Here is a 17,997-nt window from a genome sequence, read left to right as displayed (position 1 = left end):
CGTGAGGTCTACACAAGCATGTTTCCCCCCAGCCCAGCCAAAGACGAGCAGATCCGCTGGTCGCAGAGTAGATCTCCCTTCCATAGGGTCCGTGAGGAAATTCACAGGGGCCTCTTTCTTAGCAGAAATCCCACCTCTTCTTAAGATGTCCCCCAAAACATCTCGCACCCAGTCATGCCGATATTTAAACCCAGGGAGCTCTTTACAGTGAACTGCGTGCTCCCCATATTTATCCATACAAGCTTTACGACATATCGGGCAGGTTTCATCTTCTGGATACATAGGGATCATTAGCCGGTATTTGAGAATGGTTCTGTATTCTACTGCCGACATGCATTGTCCTAACCCCTCAATCGGGACAACGGTCAAAAATTCCTGAGCACGGGGACCCTTCAGACACTCAAACACCGCCTTCTGGCGGGGTGACAAATCAAAAGCTTCTCCCAGGCTTTGAGCGATTTTGCTAAAAAGTGCATTCGTCAAAGTTTTTTGTGGCTTCGAGGGGTGGTGTCCTTGTTAGAGAAACCGCCAATATCCAAGTCTGGGAGAGAGACATTTAAGCGTTCAAGCGCTTGTTGATAGTCTGGGTCAAGCCCGACAACCCCACCATTTCGAAGGATATGATCCTGTAGTTCCCAAGACTGAGCTCTAGACGCCACAAAGGCATAAGCCCCAACATCTCGGGCTGAGAAGAGGCCCAAACCACCTAGACGCATTGGCAAAGATGCTAGACGCCACTGGAGGTCACCAAAGAAGGGGGCGCCACCCACTACTATGTCTTCTATAGCCTTTCTAAGGCCATCATCGGACCGAGATACCGCATCCTCCATCAAATGGGGTTGACAAGTCCGCAGCCCAAAAAGCAACTTAGCAACACCCATGCACGACCTTAGCAGAAGGAGTTCACATTGGGGATCCCTCAGGCAGGGTAAGAGTTTCATAAGGTCAACCACCCCCGAGGCCCGCCGCCCTGCCAACTCTCCAATAAAGCTAGGATCCCGACTAACAGCTCCACCAAGGAGCTTAACCCCCTTCTCTGGTCTACCGATCCCTCTCGGGAAAAGCCCGTCCTGATCTTTCTGGCCATCGCATGTCGGCCAATAAACCTCTGTTTTCTTAATATTGAGATAAAGCCCTAGAGATGGCCCCTCCTCATTGATGATGTCTAAGGCCTTAGCAACCTCAGAGGCGTTTCCGATAGTCGTCCCATCATCCAAGTACCAAGCATGAAACGGGAGTTTACAGCGGTTCTGAACTCGGAGAATAAGGGGGTGTAAGGCGAGGGCAAAGAGAAGGGGCCCCAAAGGGTCTCCTTGTTGAACTCCGGTAGTAGCCCCAATACACTCGTTACCAACATACAACCTAGCAGGCTGAGCGTAAAGAAATTGGACCCACCGATAGATTGACGGGCAACGCTGATGAACCTCTTGGAGAAAGGCTGTGCGGTCGACCGTGTTAAAAGCATTGGAGAAATCCACAGTAAGCAAGGCTAAGGAACCATCTGCATGAAACGAGTTGAGAAACCTGTTTGCACTGTGAAGTACCGCCTCTGACCCATTTGGCATCCCCACCCCAAACTGATAGTCACCTAAGTATTGGGTCATTTCTTTCCCGACCTTCTTCATCGCCACCTTGGAAACCAACCTTCGCCAAATACCCCCCACAACAATAGGCCGAATTCCTTTATCAGGTTTCAATAAGGGGGTGAGGGGGGCCGAGGCAACAAACTCAGCAAGCACCATAGGGCAGGACCCCCCAAGCCATAAGTTAACAACTTCAGTAATGCTCATAAGCAAACCTGAGGAAGTCACCGAGCCCTCGCCACCAATAGCATCTAACAGGTGTTGGGCCCGCATCCCGTCTCTACCGCATGAGGTCCCTTTAGGAAATGATCGAATACATTTGAGCACACAATCCCCATCAACAACAAGAGTGGGTTGGGCCAAAGGGTTGGAAGGCAATGACGGGGGCGACACCACTGGGTGTTTATCAGTAAGAGATTTCAAGGTCGAATCACCTAGAGGGGCAACTCCACTAGAGCATAGGACCTTAAGCGCAGCTGTGAAATGTCCATCCCTGGCTTTCCGAAGACATTGCTTAATATTAGGGCCCCTTTCTTTTTCTTCCTCTTTCCTGCATTCTCCCCTAGGGGCCCCCGTCTCCCCCACGCTATCCAATAGGGAAGCGACCAAATCATCAAACCCAGACCCATCTTTCCACACTGTAAGCGCGTGCAAGATGTTACTACACTGTAGAGATTTCCTATTCCCTGATCTCCGCTCTTGTCTGGAGGATGGTCTAACCACCCACAAGGTGCAACGCGGTAGTAGAAGCAATTGGACCCAATTGTTGACCGATCTTGGTGACGCTACCACTTTGCGCAAAGCACCTGTTAGGACCTGAGCAAACAATAGCCGACAACTAGGGGGAATGCTTTTAACAGTCTGAATAGGGAGGGAGAAAACACGCTCGAGGAGGTTAACATCACTCCCAAGCCTTGCTGGGTGAGGTGGGTTTGTGTCAACCACCACTTGGCATGGTTTCCCGATCCCAACAATGAAATCTTCAACACCCCCCGAGATCATGGCAAACGACACGACCTCATTATCATGCTTGCATCCCCTACTGAGTGCGTGCATCACCATGCACTTACCACATAACCATTTATCCCCTGCCCTAAGAACTTCTGCAACATCCATAAAAAGGTCCAGGTCCTTTGAAATAGCCTCCTTCAAAGACAGCCTTCGGTTTTCTGTCTTGAGGTGGGTGCTTTGCATGTGTTCAAATAGGCGGAAAAAACCCACAGAGCCCGGTTTACCATCTTTACATTCGTGGAAAAATTTGAAAGGACAGGTCTTTAAACCACTGGCAGAGCCCTGCATATGGCCGCCTGACTTAACGTTCCGACCCCCCCCTGTAGGAGCCATGCGCGTATGTTATCGTATGTTAACTAACGATACACCAAACTCGAGATGAGTTGTGGGGGGTAGAAAACCGGTAAAATTCTATAGAAGATGAAGGAGGGCAGCAACCGCTGGTTGCCCACCCTCTAAATGGTGTCCCTCCTAGCCTCTTACCCCATGCCATGTAGTTAAAGATTAACACAATTGAATCTAAATTACAAGATCAAATCGCCTTAACCAATACCCACTCCACAAGATTGCTAAAAACAAGTTTTTTTAAAACCTTATCTTCATTGAGGCATTTGATCGAACACCTGGTGGGTCAACTTGTCATTCATAAAAATGGAGATGAAGGGAATGTGTAGTTACCGGAGAGGATCAATGTCGATGAGGTGAGATCGGAGTAACGATGTCGATGAAAACCCACCAACCCTCAATATGAGAAATCGAAGAGGAGAAAATGCTAAGCTACGGCGCGTCCACCTCAACTCTCCGTGGTCCCCACGCCGTAACCTTCTGTTACAACAACCCTCATCGTCTTCCAACCACTACTACACATACTGTGGTTACCAGACGAACTTTATCCCTACTCGCAACGGCGTTCTCAGTTCTGATTTTGTTTTGCAATTCCTCCGTTCGTTCCTTAGAAGCTGCCGCCGCTCTTTTGATGTTAATATGGTTTAAAAACTTGCTAAAATGGCTGGGTTCTGTGATAATTTTGGTTGAAATCTTGTCAAAATCGTGTAAGATTAGTGAAAATCTGCTTTTTAGTGAGTTTGAAAGTTAAAAAATTTGGGTTGTATATTTTCCGGTGAGAAGCGTTTGGTCGGAATCTCTGACGGAACAGTACATTCTGGTGAACCCTTATTGGTTTGACCTTAACAAGTTTTCTGGTTATAGCATATCCCTTATTCACTAAAAAAAAAACAAAAAAAAAATCGTTATAATTGAAATCTGAAGATTATCCTTCTAGATAACTCAAGCTTAATATCAGTGGCTAGCCATGAATTTGTTTTCACGACTTTGTTAAAATTGAGATCTGAATTTAAGAATTGGTGCCTTATAATGTACGAAAATGTTACCCCTCTTTGCACTTAAGAATACACACAATGTTTTGCCCTCTTCAATTCCCAGGAAGCTAATCCTTACGAAAATTCGGATCATTGAACTCCGAATATTCTAAGATAACATGATAGATAATCAACTTCTCATACATTTTATGGTTTTACTACCAAAAAATTACAAAAGTAGCCCTCTACTCTTCATTATGTTTTCTTTTTAATATATGTATAATTAATTAATAGAAGTTGAGAAAAACATATTTTTCTAGGTATGATATACCTTTAGGCTATAGGGTGTGGTCATGACACTCATGACCCTCCATGTTAGTGCCATATAACCCACCTCTAATCCATCATCCAAAACCACTACCCTAAAGGTGTGGTCATAACCCAAACCACTAGCCATTTATTTATTTTAATTTATCTTTGTCTAAAGAAAAAGAAAATGATTTGTTGAAAATGGAAATGATTTTAACGAAAGAGGAGAGTTTGGGACACTTATTTGCGTAATGGCTATTCGTGCGACATAGTTGACAGTGAGGAGGCCTACGCGGGTTTTTTGGAGTATGTGGGTGAGACTGATTTCGAGAAAATGACCCGGAATTGGAGGAGCCAGATCTGGGTCGGCTGTTGGAAGAGCCATTTGACCTGGCTTGGTGAGAAACGAAGGCGACGGGGGCCGGAGTAGGCGGATGAAGGTTGCGCAAGAATTGTTCTTAACTCTCCGCCTTGGTGAGAAGGTCACGGAAACAAAGAGGGTCACGAGCGGTGCGAATAGCGGTGGACCAACTTTCAAACGTGGGACCGAGACCACAGAGAAACCAATGGGTTTTATCCTTGTCGCTTACCGGATGCCTAATAGCCGAAAGTTGATCGCAAATTACTTTGAATTTACGACCAAACTCGGCCACAGTAGACGATCCCTTGGTTAATTGTCGAAGGTTGTCACGCAAAAGGTGCATGCGTTCCAACGAGGTATTGCTATAGGCGGCTTGTAAGGCTTTCCAGATCTGATGAGAAGTGCTTAGGCCAAGGATTTCGGCCACAAATTCTTCCGTAAGAGAGGCGTTAAGGATGAGAATGGCTTGTTGATCAGTAAGGAACCAAGTGGTGAAGGCAGGATTCACTTGTTCCTTGGAGTTAACGATGGTGGTTTTAGGAGGAGCAGGGATGGAGTCGTCTACATATCCGAGGAGTTTTTAGTTGGCGAGGAGAGGAGTGATTTGGTAAACCCAGGGAAGATAATTGGTAGAGGATAGTTTAATATTGATCATATGTAACATAGTAGCCATAGGGAGGGAGTTTTCGGGAGTGGTAGAGGAGGAAGAATCAGGTTGCGACATGGCAGGAAAAGGGATAGAAGAAGAAGATTGATTTTAGGAAGGATTAAGGAAGGAGAGGACCTAGTCTGGCTGATACCATGTGATATGTGAACTCTCTCTTGAATATTTAGAGAGGATTGCATTCCATTTATATTAATTTACAATATAATAAAAATAGGAAACATATTAACAACATTTGACTATATATAAAGAAAGGAGAAATTATAGGCATGATAGTTTCCATTCCAATATTATCTTTTACCATGGTTTAATCCATGCAAACCAGGTGGATCAATCAAGAGGGTGGTGTAGCATTCCGTTCATGTTCCTAGGTGGCAAATCATGTCTCAACCATTACGCCCACACCCTATAGCCTTATAAGAGCACGCTGAGTGGCAAACAGACACCAAACGGCCCCGACGGGAAATACCATTTCCCTGGTCTCAGGGTTCTCTTTTGCAATCACCGATCGGTGATTATTCACTGAAAGACACCTAACTCACCCACACACACGGTCATTTATTAGCTTTTACTATGCTCTAACCATGTAAAAAATGGGGAAAACGGGATAACCCCCTATGCTCTATCCATGTAAAAAATCACGTTTATAGGCACTCGACTTCACGGTCATGTATTAGCTTTTATAGCATATCAGATTACGTTTTCATCAATACCGACTTAAGCCAAAAGTTGCATGGATTTAAGCAATAATCCATATCAACTTTACAATTGCAAAACATCACCAAGGGGGTGTTTGGGATTGCTTATTTTAGTGACTTATTAGTTTGTTAACTTTTTGAAAAGTTAAAAAGTGTTTGGGTGAAACTATTTTGGGAGGGGAAAAGTCAATATGGTGTTGTTTGTTTTTTCAGAGGTAAAACGTCTGCAGTATGCGGACCGCATACATCTGTAGCAGAATAGAGGAACCAAACCTCTGCAGTCTGCGGGAAGAAGATTATTTGTTTTTTAAGTCTTATGGTATACAAGGACCCCTGCAGATCTAAAAAATAAAACCCCCAAAATGGGGCCTGTTCTCACATCTCACTTAACACCACCACTTTCCACCATTTCATCATTTCACCATCAATACAACCACCACCTCGTCCCATACCAGCCACCATCTCCGCCACACCAAACACCACTTATCACCTTCGCCAATCTACACCAGAGACTCGTCACCTACCACCCGCCGCTGCTCAGATTCCGACTTGTCTCGAGTCACCTCGTTTTTCGTGCTATTCCTTGTCGACATCCAGGTACGTGTTTTTTACAGTTGCGGAGGTCGACGTCGCTGTGGTTGTTGTGTGGGGCTGACGAGGCAGCAGGTGGTTGTCGGCGGTGAAGGCGGCTCAATCGGAGGTGGGGGAGGTGGCGTCGGGTCAACCGGACGTGAGGGAGGTGCCGGAGATGTGGTGGTGGTGGAGGAGGTGGAGGTGTCGACTGGGAGGAGGAAGATGCTAGGGTTTGAGAAGAGGTTAGAAGAGGTGGGAAGACATTTGACCATGTCTGCGTGGGGAAGAGGACGCGTAGAGGTTTGAAGACATTTTTTATTAAATGTCTTCTAAAAAATAAACGATCTGCAGATCTAAATGTTTGCGTGTGGTCTGCGTGGCGCAGACATAAGAGGCCAGAAGAGGTTTTCTGAAAAAACAAATACCCCCTAAATCACTACATTGTGACTTATTAACTTTTCAAAAAAGTTATAAGTTGTTTTAAAAAGCTAAGTCAAAGCCCAAATGTCATTCAAGGACCCTTTGCTATTCAAAGACCTTTTGCTGATAAAAAAAATAATATACATACGCGAGTGTAAGTTGTATATCGACCATTTTGATTTGAGGGCATATGCAAGGAAGATCCCCTTGAACATCCTCGAATACTCGAACTTAAGTCGCGTCTCTTAAAACAAACATTTGATTTGAGGGCATGAAATTTTGACAAAACATACACATTTACACACATATTTGAAAAGCAATAGTATAGAGGTTGGTTTGTGATGAGGTGATCCAACCATGGAAGTCACCGAAATAACATGGGAGGTATTTTGAATCACAAGATCAATCACTGCTCGTGGTTGAATTTGAATTGTATGTCTAAATCAACTACTCATATGTGTGGTGATGGTCGGACTTTACGTACCATCATCTCATTAAAAGATGAGTTGCACATATTGATGATCATCGAATAGCGGGCCATTCATACTTCGACTCAGGACCATAACATTTTCTTTCTATGACTAAACGATACCAAAGCATATAGTCTTTCAAGACTGTACAACTAACTATATAAATAATAGATCTCTATACAAATTCATACACCATCAATTATATGCGCACTTAGATTAATTAATTATTCTTCCCATCTTATAAAAAGAATCCTATATAAGCGTTGAATAAAATAATATGACATTCAAGTTATACACTTCACCCAAGCAATGCCTATTTCTGTAAAGATCTATATAAATATCGTCAATTTTTATATAACATTATTATAAATCACCATATGGTTTTACCGACACATGGTGTAGAGGTGTCAAAAGACTCAAAAGAATGTACTACCGACTTGACCCAAAATTTGGGCCAGGGGTGGAAGTTTCTGGTGTGGATTGGAATGATTTCCCTTTTTGTCCATTTCATCAAAACATATAAATAATTATTTTATTGAATGTGATTACATAAATACTTATTTTATTGAATATAGGTATAGAAAATATATCATCTAGTGTTTTTCTAATAGAAAACTAGTGGGATTTCCGCGCTTTGCGGCGGACGTTTGATTGGTATCAATTTGGTTCGTAACAATAGCGACACTCAGGTATAACAACCGGTAAAGATAAAAACGACTACCATACTTGTACATCTCATAGCCATTTGATTAAATGTAATTGATTCTTTTTCTTTTGTTAGCTTGAATGTTGACTTGTTATAGTGCCGGTACTCGATGTTGTTTACATGTTGGTCACGATACAATTTTTTTTATCTACAACGGTTCCATTTCATGAAACTCGTCTGATGTAACCCAAAAATAAAGTCGTGTATTACATAGATGAAAAACCATAAAAACAAACACTGGCAACATTTCCAATAATATGTATTGATGTTTAAGTTACATGATGGATTAGGAAAAATTATATACTAAGATTAGACAACTCTACGATTCACTTGTAATCTCTATTCATTTTTAACCCTGATATGTCTTACACTCTTACCTAGGTTATTACTCATTTAAACTGGTAGGATAAATACGAACTATTGTGACGTAAAATAAAATAGGTGTAAATTAATTATAAAGGGAAATACAGTGAAGGATTATCATGGATGACAATGGTTAGAAATTTGTTTGTTTGCGAATGTGAATGTGTATAAACTTGATTTATTAATTTTCTTGGGGTTCTTTGATTCTCTTCAAATGTAAGAATATATATATGGTGGGATGGTGATGTTGAAAACAGTTTGATAGAAGTTAAAATAAGAAATTGAGAAATGATGGTTGTGTGGAGAAAGTAAAAAGCAAGAAACCGTTGTGGTAAAAAGCAAAAAGATAGAAAAGTAGACTGGCCAAAAGGGTGTTATAAATCTCTATCTCTAATAAAAGAACTAGGTTCTGCCACTTGGCACCCCCACATTCCCCCTAAACACATGTCAACCCCTCCTTCACTTTACTACCGTGTTCAACAAAGAAGGGGTTCACGTCTACACGTTTGCCGAACCGGGTTTTTTGTTTCACTTTTGAACAAACCCTAAAACTTCCCCACAGCCGCTACGATTCCTTCTTCTCTCCTCTGCACTTGCTCAACCATTCTTCTTCTCCATCACTCATCCATGGTTCCGGATCTTAACCACGCTATTAACAGGTATGGTTTTATTCTATTTTTGTTCATTGTTCTTGACTTTAGCAGTTTCTTGAGTTGATTTTGTTACTGATTATTCTAGATCTGAACCCCCCGTATTTCATATTAGGGTTTATTCTTCCATTGTTCATGTCCATCATTCATCCATGGTTGAAGATCTTAACCACGCGATTAACATGTATGGGATTCCTCATTTTTTGTTAATTGTTCTTCATTGTCGGTGGTTTTGAACCTGTTTTTGTTACTTATTATTGTAGATCTGAACCACCCGTTGATCATATTACGGTTTGTTCAAGCTATTTGTATCGGCGGAAGTTTTAATTTTCACAAATTTGCATCCTTTTCTGTCTCAGGTTTGATTCTCCCTAAAAAATCTTTTGTTTTTTTTTAAACTTTTATGAAGATTTAAACAGCGCGTTTAATAGGTTATGTTTTCGTCATGTTTCTGATCACTGTTCTTGATTCTAGGCGTTTGTTGACTTGATTTTGTTAGTGATTATTGTAGATCTGAACCACGTGTATTACAGGTTAGGGTTTCTTCATCTTTTTTCATCGTTCTTCTCTTTCATAGCAGTTTTATGAGTTGTGATTCCATTTTGTTATTCTAACATTTTGTTTTTTGTTGAACATATTAGGGTTTATTCTAAGATTCGAAGTCAAACAACTTGGTCGGCTTCATGTGATTGACATTTCTTTGCACGATTCTTGGAAATCCATAATCAGATAAGTCGAATTAAGATTTCTAATGTTGAACTAATTTCAATAACATTGGGGTTTTTTTAGCGTTATGGATTTGGAAAACCAATTATTTAGAATCTGAATATGATTTCATATTTGATAATCAAATATTGTGTTAAATGTCCAATTTGTGTTCTGGATGTTTGCAAGAAATAATGTCCCCTCTATTTTTTAGCATGATATTAGTTTTAGTTTTTAAAAAGGGATAACATGTTTTTTTTTTCAGTTCATATCAGATTCATAATAGAGTTTTGATTTTCAGCAATTTTTTTTTGTTGTAGGTGATACAAATAAGTTTCTATGGAATCATCAGTTTTCAGCATTGGATGGATGCATACCTGAATCCAAAATCTCAGTCAGCTGAGTTTGAAATGGTCCAAAGGTATATAAGTTTTTAAGTCTCATTTTATCTTATTGTTGTAAATGTACTCACAAATTGATTACTAACATGTTTAGGATGAACGATTTTAAAATTTAAACTAAATCTTGGTTCATATGATTTTGATCTTGGTAAACCATTATGTCACGATTCTGTATTTGAAAACAAAATATTCCAAACAGATCTGAATCAATTTTGGTATTTCTTTTAACCTATTTTATAACAGATCTGAAAACCAATTATTTAGAATCTGAATATGTTTTCATATTTGATAATCAAATATTGTGTTAATGGGGTGTTTGTCCTAGCTTTTATTTTTTTGCTTATGCTTATATTTTAAACTAGCTTATAGCTTATTAACTATCATTTGATAAGCTCTTTTTAAGTGCTTGGATTAACTTATAGCTTATTTTATATCATTAGCCCTTACAACAAGAAGTTTCTTCAAATAAGCTAAAAAACCATCTTCAACTTAGCTTCTATAAATTAGCTTATATAAGCTAATAAGCATAAGCTTAAAAAGCTAAACCAAACACCAAGTTAAGCTTATTTTGTAAAAAAAGCTAAAAAAAGCTATAAGCTTTGTTAAAAAAGCTAGGCCAACATGTTTTTTTACCATGATATTAGTTTTAGTTTTTAAAAAGGGATAATATGTTTTTTTTTTTCAGTTCATATCAGATTCATAATAGAGTTTAGATTTGTAGCAATTTTTTTTGTTGTAGGTGATACAAATAAGTTTCTATGGAATCATCAGTTTTCAGCATTGGATGGATGCATACCTGAATCCAAAATCTCAGTCAGCTGAGTTTGAAATGGTCCAAAGGTATATATTATCTTATCGTTGTAAATTTACTCACAAATTGATTAGTAACATGTTTAGGATGAACGATTTGTAAAATTTAAACTAAATCTTTGTTCATATGATTTTCATCTTGGTAAACCATTATGTCACGATTCTGTATTTGAAAACAAAATATTCCAAACAGATCTGAATCAATTTTGGTATTTCTTTTAACCTATTTTATAACTTTTTACACTTTACACTTCTAAGAATTCCTATAGTATACAATTTTGTCTTTGTATCAACAAGGTAATCTAACTCTTCCATAAAAATACTGTTCACCTCCTTTACTTTTCAGATTACTATCTTTAAAAAACCAGGAAAAGCACAAAAATATAAAGACAAACTTTTCCTATTTTCATAAACCTTTCATTTTGACTTTCAGAAATACCTTTTCCTTTTAGTTGACCTTACCCATAATCTTTGTTCCACTTTTCACCATTCAGTTTATTAATGGTCAAGCCCTTCTGTTTGAATAATATACTAACATTATTTCCTTTTTTGAAAGTAAATAAAAATTTTCAAGGACGTTAGGCCAAGTCACTTTGATTTCTACTCATAACCATACTTTTGTAAACATTTTAAAGACCGGAAACGTGTTTCTTTTTTACAAAGGTATATAATTTTTCAAGTCTCATTTTATCTTATCGTTGTATATGTACTCACAAATTGATTACTAATATGTTTAGGATCAATGATTTTAAAATTTAAACTAAATCTTGGTTCATATGATTTTGATCTTGGTAAACCATTATGTCACGATTCTGTATTTGAAAACAAAATATTCCAAACAGATCTGAATCAATTTTGGTATTTCTTTTAACCTATTTTATAACTTTTTACACTTTACACTTCTAATAATTCCTAAAGTATACAAGTTTGTCTTTGTATCAACAAGGTAATCAAACTCTTCCCTAAAAATACTGTTCACCTCCTTTACTTTTCAGATTACTATCTTTAAAAAACCAGGAAAAGCACAAAAATACAAAGACAAACTTTCCACTTTTCACCATTCAGTTTATTAACGGTCAAGCCCTTTTGTTTGAAAAATATACTAACATTATTTCATTTTTTTGAAAGTAAATCAAAATTTTCAAGGACGTTTCACAAAGACACTTTGATTTCTACTCATAACCATACTTTTATAAACATTTTAAAGACCGGAAACCTGTTTTTTTTTTTTTACAAAGATCAATAATTTAAACCTTTACAACAGTAGTCCTTAACAATAGTAAAGGATATTTGATATACATATGTATTTAAATACTTTTAAGAACAAGTATTAACTTAAAAAACTCTACATACCCAATTGATATTCATACAGCCTATTAAGGCCCTGAAAAGACAACAGTTATAAAAACAGAATAATACAAACAAAACTGAAAGCCTAAAATGGGACTGAATTCTTTGTTCCTTTAAAAAATGGACTTTCAACGGTTCATGGTTTGAAATTTGCAGGTTATGTAAGGTTTAACTTTTTTCTCGGTCAACTATAAGGACAAATAAACCATTTCAAATTGTTTCACCTTTTAGTTATTCTACTACCTATCCAAGAAAGAAAACTGAATCTGTTTACTTTCATATACCTTATATAGTTTTGTTTTTTTCTTCCATCCCTCATTATTTATATCCACTCCCCCTTCCTCCTTTTTCACCAACTAGAACTCTCCTTCTTCCATTTGATCTGTGAAGCAACTTAGTGAACTAATGGAGCACGGGTAGGGAATTGAATTTTTATCCATTTACTGTTTCATATCCTATTTTATACATAGTAATATTAACGCATATTTCTTTGATACAGTAACATCACCTATTTGAAGGATTTGGATTTGGCTCGCCGTGATTACACTGTGAAGGTTCGTGTACTCCGTTTATGGAAGCAACCCATGTATAACAATCCAGAGCAGTTTTACTCAATCGAAATGATCGTTGTTGATGAAAAGGTATATATTTCTCATATCAAGAAGAGGTTTTTGAAATAACGAACAAATTGAAATATTTTACATCTCAAACAAACTTATAACCTTTGCATCCAGTCAGTTTGTTAAAGTTTTGGTTATCTAATTACTTATCCGTTTAATTTAAAGTGTTATCCTTCTGCTTATGAACATCTCACTGTAACATGTCAAAATGAAGTTTCCTGTCTCTTTTCTCTGTAATCTCCGTAAAGTATTTATATTTTTTGTGCTTATTATCCTTATTATTTTTACTTTTCATGTTTTATTTGACAGGGAACCACCATGCAAGCCAATGTTCTCCGAAGATGGTTTCCGAGATTTGAACAACTTTTGAATGAATCAGGTATATTATTAAAACCTTTTAAAGTTGTTAAACTTATATTTAATGCAACAACTTGCCTGTTTAACTGTTTCATATTAACTTATTTACAGCTGCCTTAGTTATAATAAAATGTTATTTTTTACATCCACATATTGTAAAACTAAAAGGGGGTTATAGCTTAGGTATATTCAATAACTTATAACCGTTGAAATAAGCAACTGCCATGTATATTTGAACAATGTTTGGTTATGCATAAAGTTGCATGTTTAATTGTTACATAAAGAGTTATTCACAGCTGTGTTAGTTTTAAACAAATGTAGTTATGAAATTTTAGTTTTTGTATTTATGTGTATACATGGCAGATTATGGAGGTTGGTTGTTTATGTGTTTTTTTTAAATTATTTTTAGTCACATGTCATTAATTTAGGACTTCTAATATCATGTTACCCCTAGAAAATTATGAGTAGTTCCAAATGTTAAAACGTCAACTTTTGACCATATTCTCATTTACAGCTGTCTTAGTTATGATAAAAAAATTTTTTTTACATCCACATATTGTAAAACTAAAAGGGGGTTATAGCTTCGGTATATTCAATAACTTATAACCGTTGAAATAAGCAACTGCCATGTATATTTTAACAATGTTTGGTTATGCATAAACTTGCATGTTTAATTGTTACATAAAGAGTTATTCACAGCTGTGTTAGTTTAAAATAAATGTAGTTATGAAATTTTAGTTTTTGTATTTATCTGTATACATGGCAGATTATGGAGGTTGGTTGTTTATGTGTTTTTTTTTAAATTACTTTTAGTCACATGTCATTAATTTAGGACTTGTAATATCATGTTACCCCTAGAAAGTTATGAGTAGTTCCAAATGTTAAAACGTCAACTTTTGACCATATTCTCATTTAAGTCCCTTACATGTTTCTATTTTATACATCATAAATTATTTGTATACTTCCATTTTCCGTATCCTTAAATTTATTTAAAAGAAATTATTTACATCCACATAGTGTAGAACTAAATGGTAGTTATAAGTTAAGGTATATTCAATAACGTATATTCAATTGTATTATCATCTTATCCCTAATAAGTTATGAGTAGTTTCAAATGGAACAACCACAAGTTTTGACCACATTCTCATTGAAGTACCTTATATGCTTATATTATAAACATCATATAATATTTGTATACTTACATTTACCTTATCCTTAAATTTATTAAAAATAAATTGGTGACATCCACATAGTGTAGAACTAAAAGGTACCTATAACTTAGTTATATGCAATAACTTATAACCTGTATAAATAAGCAACTGCATAATATATTTGTACACTGTTTGGTGGTTTTAATTTTAAGTTAATAATACAACATTCAATTGTAACTTTAGTATTTTTAGTTTCTAAATATTTTTTAAATTTTAAGTTTTACATACCAACTTTTTTACATGTACCTTACATGTTCACTTTTTATTGTTTTTTAAATTCTTTTATGTTTATTTTTCAAATTTTCTAACAGATTGCTATTTCATTGTCAAACCCACTATTGGGTTAAATGAGTCCAAGTACAAGTATGTGGACAACAAAAACAAGCTGGGAATCTACTGTGATACCGATGTGTATCCATGTAAGGATTTCAATGGTCCCATCTATGGGTTCTCATTCACATCCTTTAAGGATATCATCGACAAAACTGTTCCAGAAAACAAATCTATAGGTGACTAAAAACCTCATACATGTTTTTTAGTTAAATTTTTAAATACTGTAATATGTTTTCACATTTAACCCGACTGTCATTTTCTAGATGTTATTGGTTTTGTTGCTGATGTTAAAGACCTTAAGAAGTTTAAGACAGCAAGGGGTAAAGACACCAAGAAACTCAATGTCATCATTCAAGATCTAGAGTATGTATTTTTATTCGTATTCAATCTATTGATTATAAATTCATAATTTATAATTTTTACCCATTTAGTTTAAGCCTGATTTTAGAATATTTTTTGTGAAGGATGGATTCAATATACCTGTCTTTGTGGGATTCTTATGCTGATCGGATTTTAGAGCACTGGGAAAACAGAGAACAACATGGTGTTATTGTTGTCATTCTGCAGTTTGCTACACTGAAGTACTTTGGTCGTTTTGGTTATGTTAACAGCTGTTTCAATGTTTCAAAGCTTTTCATCAATTCTGATGTTGATGAAATGACTTCTTTTCGTAACAGGTTAATCATTTCAATTAATGAAAACCCAGAATTCATTTATTCAATTTTTTCGGTAATTTATTATAATTACAGAAATATTAATGTAATCTAATTATTTGTAACAGGCTTATTACAAACTCTGCTGCTTCGTCATGTTCGAGTCAATCTTCTCGGCTTTCTGGAATTTTTTTATCATTGTATGATGAGTATGTTGTTAGATCTGAATTCAACAACATAGCTGAAGTAAATCTCAATCAGGTAAAGTACATGACTATGTTTTTATATTAACATTATTTCTGTCATTATAACTAAACTACTTATTTTATAGGCCAAGTCTGTTGTTGTTGTTGGTACTGTTCAAATGATATCCGAAGATTTGCCATGGTATTATTTTGCTTGTAAAGCTTGTAACAAGAAGGTTTTCCAAAAAGTTAATAATGATACACCTACGGTTGGTGTCTTGGTTGATGAAGAAGAGGTTTATGAGTGCAAAACGGCAACTTGCAAGGACACTGTGATTCAATATACTCAAAGGTGTAAAGAAATTTAAATTGTTAGAAAGTTATTGTTTTTCTTAGCTGTTTATATTTCATTCCTTACATTTTGACACTTTGTGATTTAGGCTTAAAATTCCATTGACTGTTCAAGATTCAAGTGGAACTGTGTCATTGACATTGTTTGACAGACATGCTTGCCGAATTCTAAAAACAACTGCAGCTAACTTAATTGAGAAACACGTTGCTGTAAGTTTGCATTTATTAATTTTGCAAATTCTTATTTTTGTCCCATGTAATATGTCAATAATATTTTTGTATATATACTACAGGGTGGTGATAAGGGTCTGTATCCTGACGAGTTTGAAGCTCTTTTGGGGAAAAAATTTGCATTTAAGATTGATATAAGTGAGTTCAACATTGAAAACAACTTTTGGTTTTTTGGTGTTTCTAAATTGACTGATGATGAGGATATCATATTTGAGCTTGAGAAGAAAGCAAACAACATTGAGGTAATATTAAGATTCAGTACTTAATTACCGGTTCATTTACTATATAAACATATTTGACATACTCAATTTCTGAAAAACATTGTAGGTGGAAAAGTCTGCTTCTTTGAACAACAGGTTCACTGATATGGATTCAGAAGATACTGTTAACCTGAATGTATGCATTGTGTACTCTTTAAAATTACTCATTATTATACTTTATCTTCAATTATATGTTTATGAAGTATTTTAGTTGTTTGATATAAAAATTGTACTATACAAAAAATGCAGGATGATAACTCCACTGATGTTATTATGGGAGTCACTGTTGGTACCAAATCAAACGAGGACGTCAAATCGAAGGTATGTAAAATTAATTATATACTTTAAAATTTTTACAATATAATTTATATAATTAAGACCAATTTTCAGTGTTTTTTTTGACACCAATTTTGTATATCATTTTTAGGTTGCTACTGAGTCCATGGATGATAATGTCATCACCCCTTTGGCCAAAAATTTGGATGACACTGCCATGGCAAGTAAGCCATTTGGTGAGCCTGCGATTTTTAAGAGGAAAACCAAAAAACCTGCTTTCAAGAAAAACTTGGTTGAGAGTTATGATGTTGATGAAAATGGAGAAATGTCAACCACCAAACCAGTTAAACCTGGGAAACCAACTCTCCTAATTCCAAAAATTGAAAAATGAAGACTTTACAGTCTTTATGTTCTAAGTGTTGTTTTCCTATGTTATTTTAATGTGTTTTAACTTATGTTTATCGTTTAAGAACTACTTCAAAAGCTTTGGATCATTCCAGCTTTTATGTTTAAGAAGTTTAATTTCCTTTTGTTGTACTGAATGCTTCTTGACAATATTCCAAAGCAACTATTATGTTTTGGTTTTTAATGTATTAATGTTTTGTTACATTTCTCTTTTTATTTTTGACAACATTATATTTTATGTCATTGTAATGTAAATATAACTAGATAAGGTTGATCACTTTTTAAACTCTGCTCCTTTATCAACAACTTTTTTAAGAATATATATTATCATCTTCAGTTGATAGTAGTTACAGGAAACCCTCAAATCTTTTGTAAATATCGACATTCACATATAATACATGAGAAACACTAATTTTTATTCTAAACTTAACTTTGATCTTTATATTGCGATTGTACTACATAGTTTATCAAAAAACATCATTTTTAAAAGTTTATACCCTTTAAACATTCAAATCCTTGAATGTCAAAGTATTCTACATCTTATTATGTAATTTTAAAACTCAACATGTGAAAATTTTAATTTTTCAAATACTTCTCTAAATATGGCTTATGTTTGAGTCTATGTAAAATATTTATTTCCTTACTTATACCATATATTATCCACAGATCAAAACGAGGGAATTTTTGAAGCAAAGGTTATGCGACAAAAAAGGAAATTACAT

General features: G+C 36.0%; 1 protein-coding gene across 1 annotated transcript; it reads left to right on the top strand.

The window, feature by feature from the left end:
* The first annotated feature begins 3,245 nt into the window (after window positions 1–3,245).
* LOC110897540 (replication protein A 70 kDa DNA-binding subunit B-like) lies at window positions 3,246–17,426 on the top strand. The gene is made up of 15 exons (XM_035982485.1): window positions 3,246–3,295; window positions 6,560–6,818; window positions 10,153–10,253; window positions 12,893–13,034; window positions 13,323–13,392; window positions 14,893–15,090; window positions 15,178–15,277; window positions 15,379–15,591; window positions 15,696–15,828; window positions 15,899–16,104; window positions 16,193–16,313; window positions 16,397–16,576; window positions 16,662–16,730; window positions 16,844–16,915; window positions 17,022–17,426. Exons 1-15 carry the CDS (start codon window positions 3,246–3,248, stop codon window positions 17,259–17,261), a joined length of 2,154 nt encoding a protein of 717 aa, XP_035838378.1. The 3' UTR covers window positions 17,262–17,426.
* Window positions 17,427–17,997: the final 571 nt, after the last annotated feature.

The sequence above is a fragment of the Helianthus annuus genome, chromosome 2 (assembly GCF_002127325.2).
Source record: "Helianthus annuus cultivar XRQ/B chromosome 2, HanXRQr2.0-SUNRISE, whole genome shotgun sequence".
Classification (NCBI taxonomy): Eukaryota; Viridiplantae; Streptophyta; class Magnoliopsida; order Asterales; family Asteraceae; genus Helianthus; species Helianthus annuus.
This window is presented reverse-complemented; position numbering and strand designations above follow the sequence as displayed.

Excerpts from the sequence above, each read along its gene's own strand:
- LOC110897540 (XM_035982485.1), top strand. The coding sequence starts at position 3,246 with ATGGAGATGAAGGGAATGTGTAGTTACCGGAGAGGATCAATGTCGATG. Across the intron at positions 6,819-10,152 it reads GGGGAAGAGGACGCGTAGAG|GTGATACAAATAAGTTTCTA; the intron begins GTTTGAAGACAT and ends TTTTTGTTGTAG. Across the intron at positions 16,731-16,843 it reads AAGATACTGTTAACCTGAAT|GATGATAACTCCACTGATGT; the intron begins GTATGCATTGTG and ends CAAAAAATGCAG.